At 34.8% G+C, this 13,055-nt stretch overlaps 1 protein-coding gene across 4 annotated transcripts; it reads left to right on the top strand.

The window, feature by feature from the left end:
• Positions 1-3,052: 3,052 nt before the first annotated feature.
• LOC129294372 (folylpolyglutamate synthase) lies at positions 3,053-10,611 on the top strand. 4 transcript variants are annotated; one of them, XM_054932692.1, is made up of 16 exons: positions 3,053-3,321; positions 3,418-3,629; positions 3,775-3,840; positions 4,136-4,245; positions 4,734-4,794; positions 5,093-5,176; positions 5,263-5,319; positions 5,428-5,488; positions 5,953-5,999; positions 6,211-6,288; positions 6,864-7,028; positions 7,137-7,430; positions 8,543-8,621; positions 8,882-9,034; positions 9,876-9,949; positions 10,136-10,611. In XM_054932692.1, the coding sequence occupies exons 1-16, from the start codon at positions 3,312-3,314 to the stop codon at positions 10,193-10,195; spliced, it is 1,611 nt and encodes a 536-aa protein (XP_054788667.1). In that variant the 5' UTR covers positions 3,053-3,311; the 3' UTR covers positions 10,196-10,611. The 4 variants fall into 4 exon arrangements, with proteins under 4 accessions (XP_054788667.1, XP_054788666.1, XP_054788665.1 ...); XM_054932691.1 differs by having other exon boundaries at positions 3,064-3,321; positions 3,499-3,629; positions 9,789-9,949; XM_054932690.1 differs by having other exon boundaries at positions 3,064-3,321; positions 9,789-9,949.
• Positions 10,612-13,055: the final 2,444 nt, after the last annotated feature.

Below are 13,055 nucleotides of genomic sequence, written 5' to 3'. Positions count from 1 at the left end.
TATAACATTTCAGATAAATTTTTACCTCCCACATGCCATTAGGCTAAATCACATTTGTCCATCCTTATACTCCCAACAAGTAAACTAAATCACATTTGTCCATCCTTATACTCCCAACAAGTAAAATAAGCAATTTAGTCAATTTTCAACACAAGCCAGTTATTTGGCCTTATAATCATGCCATTTTAACCAATTCAAAGTAAACCAAATATTAAAATTACAGTCATCCAAATTGTACCAAAAATAGAAATAGTTTGAAAGACATGATTACATTTATATATTCATATAATTGACAATAAACAAAAAGCCCTAATATTGGCAATATAACACATTATAAATCATAAATTAAATACCCAAAAGAGACAGTGGATCTATACCACTAAGCCTCTGGGACTCCTCCACATGTCACTCGTGGCTCTTCTCCTGAAAATTGTTAACCACATAATGAGACTCAAAAGTCCCAGTAACCAAAGCCAATTTATGATAGTGTATACAAACAGTTAAGTGTGTGCTTACTAAGTGAGAATTAAAAATAATATAATTCCAACAAATATAAGAAATATTACAATAAACACAAACAACCATCCTTATATCCCTCCATTAACCTCGAGCCGTAGCCCTCACTCGGTACTAAATTACCCGGCCAAAGGTAGATTAGCCCGAGTCCTTACAAACCACCTATTGAGCTCCAATAGGGGCGTACCACGTGGCACATAAATACAACAATAATAGCAAGTCTCCCAACACCTCCCACAATAAATAAACAAATTCATAATAATATTGCACAATTATACAATATTACAAAATTCATAATTTTCTCAATAATCACCCAATTAACATGAAGTAACACTAATCACAAATTAAAAGCATGGTTACCTTGTGGCTTTTTCAATAAATTATTCCTTAAAATTTCTCTCTCACCACAATCTTCACCAGTAATACAATCTACAAATAACATATTATTTATAAATATTAGTTTTAATTTTTGAAACTAATAAAATAATTCTAATAATAGAATTAAAAATATAACATAATTCCTAATCTCAATCTTAATACAAATCTATGGTTAATACTATTAAGTATAATTTTTAACTCCTCTTTTAATTATCAATAAACATTAATAATCTAAAAATCAACTTATAAACTAATTTCTATTATCAAAATTTTCTTTTTATTTCATAAATTCGTACCTAAAATACTCAAAAATTAAAAATTAAGTCTCTAGCTTAGAATCATAATCCTATAGCCATAATAATTCATTTCTCATCCCAAATAATCATCTAAACCTCAATAAATCAATATATATTTTCAGATCTAGCCTAGAATTTGATCCATAAGCCACAAATTCAAAGATCACCAATAAATTTATATTCTAGAATATTTATTATACTACTAACAACCTCAAAAACCATATTTATTCAACATAAATTCATCCCTCTTCCATATCTTAAATTTTCTACCACTACAAACTCAGAAACTAAAGAAAAAGGATGACTAAGAAAAAATTTTAGAACACTTACTTAGTCTTGAAAAGCTTAAAATCACATCCTAAATATCCTATTAAAAACTCTTACCTTAAAACCCTGCACCGATGAATTTGACTCACAGATGCTCTCTCTGTCGAAGCTCACACACAAAAGAAGGAATGAAGAAATGAAGGAACAGGTGAGTTTTTATAAAAATTCAGTGGGTCTCACATTTTTTTTTAATTATTTTCTCTCTCTTCTTCTTCTTTTTTTTATTATTATTTTATTATTGTTACTGTTGAGGCGGCGGACGAAGCAAATTCGTTTTCTTCTTCTTCTTCCTTTCTCTTTTTTTTATTATTATAATAATAATTTAATAATATTATTTTATTTTTTTTATTTTTTTTTCTATTAACCCAAATTAACTATTAAAATTTAAATTGGGATGTTACACTTAAAGACCATGACTGCTCTAAATTAGACCACTTAAATAGCGTGAAGGTCAAAGGTGGAAACAAAAATCCTTTATCCAATTCGACGCCATGTGTGTTATTCCAAAGTTTCATCATCATATAAACAATTTCTTGTTTGTACTAATAAAATTATAGAATCAAATATTTTGGATGAACCTATCACTAATAGTAGATGGATAGATGTTGTGAAAAATGAAATTGATGTATTAAAAAGAAACAATACTTGGGAAATAGTAGACCTCCCAAAGAGCAAGAGAGCCATAGGGTGTATATGGATCTTTAAAAAGAAATACAAGGCAACTGGATCTTTAGATAAATTGAAAGTTAGACTTGTTGTAAAAGGATATAGCCAAGTAGAAGGGATAGATTAATTCGATACTTTCTTTTCTATAGACTTGATTGCCACTTTGTGAGAGAGGAGTTGCAATCAAGATTAACAATGCTTCAGCATAGATCTTTTAAGGAACAGTAGGCAAACAGACTCACAAAGATATTAGGTAAATTGAGCTATGAGAAATTATTAAACAAGTTAGGAATCTTAAATTTATTTGATTCTAACTTGAGGTAGAGTATAGAAAATACTTATTAATTTGGTTATATATATTTGTAACAAGTGCTTTATATTGGATGTTATATTGGGCCTGGGTTTTTTTCTTTTTTTGATAACTTTCTTGTATCTACTTAGGTCGATATAGCCCTCTTCATCTTATCGTAACTAAGTTAGAATCCAATAAATTCAGGGTTTACCCAGTCTTCCCATATTTGGTTTTTTGCAAAGTTTGTGCTCTGGATCAGCTTGGCCACGATAAAGTATTATTTAGATTTACCAAGTCTTCCTTTGCGGCCTGAACCCGAAAGAAGTTTGTGAGTTTAGCATTAGTCAAAGCTTAGCTAAACTAACGAACATTACCAAATTTACAGCAACAGCAGATAGACACGCGCCGCGGTGAACCTGGCTCCTGCACTCATCCACATGTTAACTCAACCGCAATGAACCTAACCGTAGATCCATTGGAAGGCTTTGATTTTGCCACGTCGTTCCATTCATTCCATCCGCTGCCATGACCCGCACAAGCGACTAGCGAATTCCTCTTACGGTAACTGATATTATTCACCGTGCAGACCGAGCGCGCCGTTGCTTGGTTCGGACTTCACGCTATCCTTCTGCCATCTTTCAACAACCAATATAAGGCGCAATAGCCCACAAGCGACAATTCTTTTTATTTCCTCCCCAAGTTTTCGATCCTCCGTTCTCAATCCAATCTGCCATTTTTCAGTTCACCCAGAGCTTTAACTTTGTCTGTCTCTCCCCCTGCTCGGATTTACAATTCACGCAACTACCCCCCCTCCGGGTATCCAATCAGCAATCGTCATGGCTGAAGGTATTCCCTTTTATTTGATTCTATTGATTAAAGTCTTTATTTGGGTTGTTCTAAATATTCCTCTTCCTCGCGCTCTTGGGGGCTTCTTCTTGTTAGTGCTTTGTGCATCAGCTCAAGTCAACATTTTGAATTTCCGCTTCGCTCATCGCCTTTTCTCTTTCTGTGCACTTGCAAAAGGTGGCAACGACTCCTTAAAATCTCCGTATGAAGAAGCATTGGATGCATTGTCGTCTTTAATCACTAGACGCACTCGTGCTGATAATAGTAACATGGGGGATCGGTTCAACGTGCTATTCGAGTACTTGAAGGTAAAAGATTTGCGAGTTGGACTGGAATACTTAGTTACGTTGTTGGGAAAAGTCTAGTTGGTGATGTTCAAAATCCCGGGCTAGTTTTGCTACTACAGCTGCCGCCTGCTAAGCTGATGTTCTAGTGTTATATGAATTTCAACAGATGCTGGATTTGGAGGAGCCAATTTCAAAGATGAAGATCATACACGTGGCTGGTACCAAAGGGAAGGTATTTTCGCTTCATTTGCTGGTTGCTCGGAAATGAAACCGTGCGCTGATTCATCTTTGGCTATATATAAAATATGCGTTTTCATTCTCTCTCAACACAGTCACCGATTCATTTATGGATTTCCAGTACTTGAGCTCAGTTCAGGCAAAAAAAAAAAAAAAGTACTCGTGTTTCGTTCGTAATTACTGCCTTCAGGCTTCAGGATCTCACTGCAGCTTTCAACTTCCAATTTACACGTGAAGTTTGCCTACACTTTTTATGATACAAATTACTCATTTAAATTGCGTTTTCATAGGGATCTACATGCACATTCACGGAATCTATATTACGTAACTGCGGTTTTCACACTGGGCTCTTTACATCTCCTCACCTCATAGATGTTCGTGAAAGATTTCGTTTAGATGGGTCAGTACTTCGCATCCATTTTCGCTTTTATTTCATTTCTTTTTTATTTTGAGCCCAGCACTTTTATTTCTTTTATGTAATCCAAATAGTGATATTTGGGATTTGCATTTGAAGTTCTTTGCTCTACATTTGCCTGACCTGTTCTGTCAAGTGGGCATGATAATGTGGCCAAAAGGGAGGCATGAATGCTACTGATTAGTGATTAAGGATTTGAATTCTGATGATTTGGAAAATAAGGGAATAGTTTCATATCTTCTTGTAACAAAAGTGATCTTCCATTTGAGAAGTTGCTGGTATCTCCTAAATCCTGTACCTATTTGCTTTTGCCTAATTAATAGACCTACTAAAGTCCATCTACATTGAATTGGCAATCCTTAATGCACAAGTCTTATAACCGCCCATGTGAAGAGTACAATTGCAATTAAGACAAATTGGCAACATAGCTAGGATGGTCTGATTTACTATCCCTGTTCTTGATGCTTCTGCAGTGTGGAAATATGTGAAGAGAAATTTTTAGCATATTTCTGGTGGTGTTATGATAGACTGAAGGTATGTGTTGTGCATTATCAGTTAATCACCTTTTAAGAATCTGAACTGGAAAATCATTGGCACGTTGGAAGATCATGTTCTCATTTTTTTTCCCTGTTTTAATTTATTTTGAAGCACAAACTACTCATATTTGAATTGTTTTTTGAACTTTATCTTTATATTTCTGTAAATTTGTGTGCCTAGTTGGACTGACAAAATGTATATTTCCTGCTTGGAGTTTTGAGGCTTAATTCATGCTATTCTCCTAAACTGTTGGATTCATTTCTGAACACTAGTGGTTTCTAATTTTGGTGGTTAGGAAAAAACTGATGAAAATGTTCCAATGCCTACCTATTTTCGCTTCCTTGCTTTGCTTGCCTTCAAGATATTTGCAGCAGAGCAGGTCAGATTGCTGTGTTTTAGTCATGTATGCAAATATTGTTGTACCCTGTTAATGATGAAAGGTATTTATTTTTAAATTTTATTCAGGTAGATGTTGCTATAATGGAGGTTGGATTAGGTGGTAAATATGATGCAACAAATGTGGTATGTATAATTGTGATTTCAGCAGCAATATGCTGGTGTGCTTGATTATTAATATTTTCCACAAAGGATATTTGTGAACAAGATCATGTTGATGGGCTTAAATTTCAGGTTCAAAAACCTATTGTGTGTGGCATAACCTCCCTTGGGTATGACCACATGGAGATTCTTGGTTAGTATTTTATTTTGTAAGTATTGCTTGTTAATGCCAAGCCATTGCTAATGAAAATCATGAAGTAACTTGAGAGATGAAAAAGCACCAATTTATATGTGGATTTTATATATATTGCGCATACAACAACTAGAAACAGAACAGCTTGTTGTCGCATTTTCAAAACAAACTAACGTGAGATATGTAGTGTTATAACTTGTAATGAAAGCAAGTTAACCTTTAATGTTGACATAGATAATTGGTGAGATTTGCTTCCCCATTGTAACTAAGAACATCTAGAAATCATTTTTAAGTGCCTTTATTTATGTAACTGTATGCCTATTTGACAAGAAAAAAGAAAAAAGTAATTCTTTTATAAGCTCAATAATATAATCAAAGTGTTAGAATAAGGTTAATTAAGTTGCACTGCTGCTGATTCATTCAACCAGTTAAGTTTATTTCCTCCTGCTGCATTTGATTAACAGGGAATACTCTTGGAGAAATTGCTGGTGAGAAGGCTGGTATCTTCAAGGTATTCTTGGAGCAAATATTTTTTCTTTCAAAATCCTTTCAAAGTCAGTTTCAACAATCTGTTCTTTTAAGTGCAGCTTAGTTGTTATTGCATTTCTATTCTTTCTTATACACTTTACCGTCTTTCGTTGTAGCATCAAGGAAATTAATTTCTTTTTTGGTTCGTTCTGACAATTTCATATTATTTACTTGTATTTCCTATTTTGATGTAGCACCGGGTTCCAGCTTTTACTGTGCCTCAGCCTGATGAAGCCATGCATGTACTTGAAGAGAAGGCATCACAACTTGATGTAGGTACATTCTTTCATGAGGCTATCATGTATACAATTAACTTTCAAAGTCAAGCGAGAGGGCACTGGTTGGTATGCTTGTTTTGGTTTACAAGCATGCATATTGATTTTGTTTTAGTTTAGTTGTGTTGTTTTCAGAACTTGCCAACCCAGACCAAAATTCATAGGCAAATGTCACCAAGTATTTTCTTTTATATACTTGATTATTGAGACATTTCCTTAGATGTCCATTACCATTTTTCAGTTCTCCAAAATATTAGTTCAATTACATTGTCGCTGTCCTAAGACATGTATTTAACATTTCAAAACATATTTGAGGGGTTGTCTTGGAAAGAAAAAAATTCTTCCCACGGACTCAACTTGTTATACTCATTACATTTAATCTAGTCGTGTCTTATTTTGTGCACTTTACATTGTCAACTATATTTTGAAAGACAGGATATACATATATCAAATTCACTTAACTGTCTTGGCTTAACTATCTATTAACAATGGGGGAAAAGATAGCTTTCTTGGTAGCCCATTCTGGAGTAGTTTGATTAGTCAATCATCTGAGTAAATTTCACAAACTACAGGTACCTCTTCAAGTAGCACTGCCATTAGATGCCAAGTTGTTAAATGGTTTAAGACTTGGGCTTGAAGGTGAGCATCAATATCTAAATGCAGGTCTTGCCATTTTACTATGCTCTACATGGCTGAAGAGGACTGGGCATCTTGAAGATAGCTACTTGGAACGGACTGTAAGTTTTAACTTTGAAAAGTGATTCTCACTACGCCCTTTTGTTGCTTTATTCCCCCCTTGATTTTTATCATTCAGTTGGAGTGATTCATTTATCCACATGAATCAGCACTCATTGCCAGAGCAGTTTGTAAAGGGATTGACAACTGCAAGTTTACAAGGAAGGGCTCAAATTGTTCCTGATCAACACATCAACATTGAAAGCCAAAATGAACTTGTCTTCTTTTTAGATGGGGCGCATAGTCCTGAAAGCTTAGAAGCATGTGCAAGGTGGTTTTCACTTGCTGTTAAAGAAGATAACCTGGGCCAGACCTCTCTTCATCAGAAGTCTGATAATTCTAAATTTTCTAATGAATTAGTTAGTTTGCATCATGGTCAAAGAGCCAAGAGACAATCCACACAGGTAGTGCACAGATTTTGAATTCTATTTTATAGGAAATTTTATTGGAATTGGATGTTTGACAAGAATAAACTGACAGAAGTCATAGCAGTTGAAGTTTAAAATATGATGGTTAAAAAAAGTTCAGCATATGGTTGAAGTATTTGACCAGATGTTGATTGTGTCCTGTGCTCAAAGTTAAAAAATGATACCATAAAGCTTGTGAAACTGACAAAATAAAACTAATGCTTAATGGGTAGTAAGTCACGTTACCTAATTCATCAGAGAACATGAATGCTAGTTATTGTAGTTCGGAATCAATTTGCAAATATTTTGCATGCTTGCTCTGGGCATGATAATGTAATACACAAAGTTGCTACTTTGATGCTTTAATCATTTAATTATACTGTCAATTTTAACCCGACTTAAATTTCCAGCTTTTGGTACCTGTAGTTATCAATTGACAATTCCAATTAACAAAAGACAAATGGAAACAAATAAGATGCATTGGTCTTACTTTGCCACTGTTTGAACGATGATTAGACTGCCTTATATTAAAAACCCTTTTCCAATTTGATAGCCAAGTCATCATAACTATCAACACTTTTGTATGTACAGAATCAGGTAAGCTGTCTTCTGTAAAAATATCAGTTTAAAGTTAACTGACCTTTTATCAAATTCTGTTAATACATGCATGCATGCTCCCCCCCGCCCACCTCCAACCACAAAAAAAAAAAAAAAAAGAGGTGATCTTTGTATCTTAATCACCTGAGAGTGCAGTGAATTTTATTAACTCCTCCTTACTGACATCTGGCTTGAGATTTAGGGATTTCAGACATGATTATATAGTTCAGATAAATGTAATTATTGTTTTTATCAGCTGAATGTGTTTCGATCTCTGATACTATTCCATTTTCTTTTTGTTTCTGCGTGATATCTATTGCCTTTTATTCACTCTGGTCCTTTGTTAAATGAACTTTGCTTATCACTTTATCAGGAGTCAGGAGAAGTGCACATGATCATCTTTCTTGTAATGTTTTAAACAATTCTAAACATTAGAGAAGAATAAACGTACTAATGTTCATTTTATCAACGTTGATGTGGTTTTTAAACTGAAATTGTTGTATTACTTGCAGATATTATTGTTCAATTGCTTGTCAGTGAGAGATCCTCAGTTGCTCCTTCCTCGCCTGATGCAAACATGTGCTGATAATGGTGAGTAATCTCTGGATTATGATAGATTATGTTTACCCATGCTCAACCTAACAATCCTGCAGGCACGCGCACATGACTCAGAAGAAAAGTGGCTTTCTCCACCATTAATTCTATAATTATTATTTCAGTCACATTACCAAACAATGCTCCTATATGGAGAAAACGGAATTAAAAAGTTTTTCCGCCAGGTGATCTTATCTGAACAAGAGATTTATTCCTTGTCCCCTGAATAAAGAAAAAAAATTGAATTGAAACTGTAGGTGTGTACTTCAAGAAGGCGCTTTTCATACCAAGTTTATCAGTCTACTACAAAGTTGGCTCCCATTCTTTATCACCAGCTGAATCTAATGTTGACCTGTCGGGGCAGTTTACTCTTCAGAAAGTGTGGGAAAATCTCATGCAAGGAAACAAAGGTATTAACTGACTGCATACAAGATTATGTCAATCAGAACTTAGGTTTCTGCATCTGATGATAAAAATGTTATAAATAAATGTGACATGTTCTTTATGCTGTTTATTTTGTAAGTTGAGTTTGGTTGTGTTGGAGTATGGGACAAAGAACGTTATGGATGATTTCCCAAAAAAATCAAAAGTAAAGCAAGGTTAAATACCTTTAGATCTAGGTTGTGCTTGCAATGTGCTGATTTGCTGACTAAGAAAGTTCTCGGTCTAGATCTATGTTGCCTTATGTTGTACCAGTTTTTTGGAAAGTGACAAGAGTGGTTCTCTGGACTCTGGGCTGATGTAATGTGACCTTTGGAACTTCCATGTTTATGTGAAGGAGTAGGAGGAAGAAAGAGAGTCTGGGGAAAAAGGAATTGAGATGATGACATATTGTGGATTACCATAATTTGTTTCTTTGGGACTTCTATGAGAGTGTGTGATTAGTTTATGATGCATCTATATTATGCCGTTTCTCTGAAGCCCTACTTCGGCCTTGTTACTGCTGTTTAGAACATAAAGCTTAGTCATCTTTGGTTTTTGCTGTGTCTGTAAGCCACTTGGTCCTCAATTGACTCTAACTGAATTTAATACGCGTGCTTTGTCACTGTTTGACTTTGAGACTTACTGTGTGATGGGAGAATGTCATTGCTTTATAAGTAGAGTCTTAGATTATTTCCTTCAATTGGTTTTCTCTCTCTTTTTGGTGGCCATCTGGCTTGGTAGGAAGTGATGACAAGAGTGCATATGCTGTTTCTGATGAATTAAAAGAGGGTATGGAAATGAGTACCAGTAATTGTGAACATAGTGCAGTGTTTCCCTCATTGCCGTTGGCTATCAAATGGCTCCGGGACAGAGTGCAGCAAAATCAGTCTGTTCGTTTTCAGGTAATGTCAATTATACTGCGGAATTGTGAATATGTGATATTGTCAAGAAGATAACTGATAGACTGCATGCGGAATGATCAACATCTCTATTGCTTGTTAAATATAAATGTGCGGGATTTCTCTACATTTTAGGTTTATATGCCAGATGCAAGATCTGATTATAAATTTGCCTGCTTGATCCCTCAGGTTCTGGTAACCGGTTCTTTACACCTTGTTGGTGATGTCTTGAAATTGGTCAAGAAGTGATCTGTTGGACCGAGTAATTCATAGTTTCTTCAAGATAAGGCCCCCATCGAGCTGTGCTAGTGTACATTCAGCACTCTTGGTTCTGGTAACTTTTAAGGGTGGACCTGAGGCGCCTCCTGTATCATCATCAGGCTGGTGACTTTGTTAGATGACCTTTCTCTAATTTCTTGTGGGTGTAGTTGAAAAGGAATTGTTGATTCAGATGCATGATCATAAATAATTCAGTGGAGTAGGTTCTTCAACACAGCTCGATGGATGTCCTCGTTTTTTTTTTTTTTTTGAAGTGGCATCTTTTGCGGCGTAAGAAGTGCTGGTGTTTGCTCATGAAGTCGATGCAAAATTGGCTGGCAAATTCTTTATGAATATTCATGGAACCTTTCAATGAATGTTATCTCAGGTTTTCATCTGTTCGATCTTGTTGCATGCCTACTTATCCTTTTTGCAAGGAAAATTATCCTCTTAACAAAATAAAATGTTATAGGCTTTTTTAAATAGGATAATTGCTGTATCCAGCGAAACTTTCCATCACAGCTACACAGCTAGTAGTCAGTTGCTCAACCCCCAACAAGGTCAGTCTTGGTTACTTTTGAGTTTGCAAGACGGCTTTGGAAGTTTTAGAAGTTGAAACCAAACGGGTGCTTGGATTTGCTCTTCTAATGCCTTTGTTTCAGAGATCTCCCTGTATGATATTGTTACTCACCGCAAGTGCACGGGTCGTAGCAAGTAATATAAAATGAGTAGAGTATCGTTCCCTCGAGGATTTATTCAAAAACAATGATCAAGCAAAAGACTAAGCAAATTTGATCAAGTTGAGCTACACAAAGTTAGGTGAAAATAATTTTGTTTATAAAGCTAATACTAGAAAATAAAGAAAAGTGAGTGATTCACAAACTTCCAACACAATTTAGGACCTAGGATTATTTATCCCCCTTGCATTTCATAACACCAAAATTACCTCCTCTCATAAATGCTTTTAATGAAAATAAATGCTAACCTAGGGTTTTAAAAATACTTGGACAAGCTCTCTCAAGTCATGAACAAGTGTTTAGTTAAATTAATTGCCCAATCTCTTGTTACAATTAATAAAACTCAATTTTAAACACCAACCCTAATGTGGCTATGCAAGGCTAGCAAGTATATCTCTATCTTACTAGCAAAACCATCCATTCAACATGCAAATATCAAGTTCTTACACAATTTTACCCAAGTTCTACACTCAACCTAGCCCTCTCAAGCATCAATTAAGTGAACCCAACATCTAAATGGTGGCCAATCAAGTAGAAGCATTAAGGAAAGAGTAAAATAAACACATATATATCATTAATCACAAAAAGAGAGGAGAAATATGGTGTTAATCCATACAAGGGTTCTAAATAATCCTAGAACAAAGGGTTTAGCTACTCATAATCATCCACAAGCTACAAATATACAAAATAAGTGGACCCATTTCAGATTACAAGAGAGGAAAGGGAAGAGGAATAGAAAAACTGAAGAAAATGAGCTCCAAATGTCTTCAAAGCTTCAATCTCTTGATCCCAACTCTTCCAATGCCCAAACCCTAGCACAACCAAGCTCCAAAGGTGTCTAAAAGTCTGAAGAATGCGTTCTGGGTCGAGCTCTCAGCTTATATGTACCTAGCCAACCAATTTCTGATAAATGAAACGCAGCGTTTTTCTGACAGCGGCGAAAGTCGCGAACGAAAGTCACGACTTTGGGACGACTTTGGCAGTTTTACACTGTTTTTACAGCTAACGAAAATTATTCATTTTGCTCTTGATTTCTTCATCCAAAAGCCTTCCAAAAACATCCACAACGCTCCAGAAATGCTTTTAATCAAAACTTCAATCAAAATAACATGAAATTAGGCTAAAAATATCAAATTAAAGCCAAGAACACAAGCCGAAAACAAAATGCACATTTTCCTAATTTGGGCAATAAAAACATATACAATTGAATCAAAATGGATTAGAATCTAAGAAAAATGTGATGAAATAACATGAACTTCTAGAGGTTAACACACCCCCAAACTTAGATTTTTACTCGTCCTCGAGTAAAACAAGTAATAAAACAACTAGATTGACTAATTATTCATCTACTAAGCATGCATGAAAATATCCTCACTAGTTGCTCCAAATATATGTTAAAGAGGATAGCAGTGAAATATAAAGGAATGCCCAATTCACAAATTAAGATCATGCTTTCCAACAATTTAGAAATGTGTGTGTGTGAGACCAGAGAACGATTTTCCTGCAAATATCAAGTCAAAATGTAACAACTTAATATGCATAGAACAAGCTCAATATCAAGACTTCATATGCCTAAACTCTTCTTCTCTCTCCACTAAAAGATCACTTCACATAATTCAAAATCAATGGGACTTTGTAAGCTTGTAGCGTGGCCAAAGGTTTTGGGCTTATTGAAATGAAAGGATAAATGGAATTCAAAGAACTTGAGATAAATGACAATGAGAAGCCAACCATTCCATTCTTGCTAGCCAAATACTTTCCCCCAAACTTATCCCAAATACCATTCCTTGTACTCCAAATTTATTGATATTGAAACTCTTTTTTTTTTCATTGCAATTTTTTTTTCATGTATATTTCTATATATTTTTTTTTCTTTTTTTTTAGGAGCACAATTAGTAGAATTTCAAACTTCATTTCCATTCCTCACACCCAAATTTACAATAACAACACCTCCTTGAACAACTAAAACAAACTTCCCTACTAGCACACAAAAATTTTTTTATCACTTATCTCAAGAGTAAGGTAGTTCATGGTTTTTCAAATTATAGAGGCTAGGGTCTAATGAAGGTTTCAAAAAGAAAATACATAAGATTTTCAATTCCAGGCTCAAAAGG

Source organism: Prosopis cineraria, unplaced genomic scaffold, assembly GCF_029017545.1.
Source record: "Prosopis cineraria cultivar Desert tree isolate PC_DT_omini unplaced genomic scaffold, ASM2901754v1 PC15, whole genome shotgun sequence".
Taxonomy (NCBI): Eukaryota; Viridiplantae; Streptophyta; class Magnoliopsida; order Fabales; family Fabaceae; genus Prosopis; species Prosopis cineraria.
Note: the sequence above shows the minus strand (reverse complement) of the source record. Positions and strands in the feature narration are given on the sequence as shown.

Bases quoted from the DNA above. Each gene is read 5' to 3' on its own strand.
- LOC129294372 (XM_054932690.1), top strand. The intron at 5,320-5,427 runs GTATGTATAATT...CTTAAATTTCAG, and splicing joins AATATGATGCAACAAATGTG to GTTCAAAAACCTATTGTGTG. The intron at 8,622-8,881 runs GTGAGTAATCTC...TTGAAACTGTAG, and splicing joins GCAAACATGTGCTGATAATG to GTGTGTACTTCAAGAAGGCG.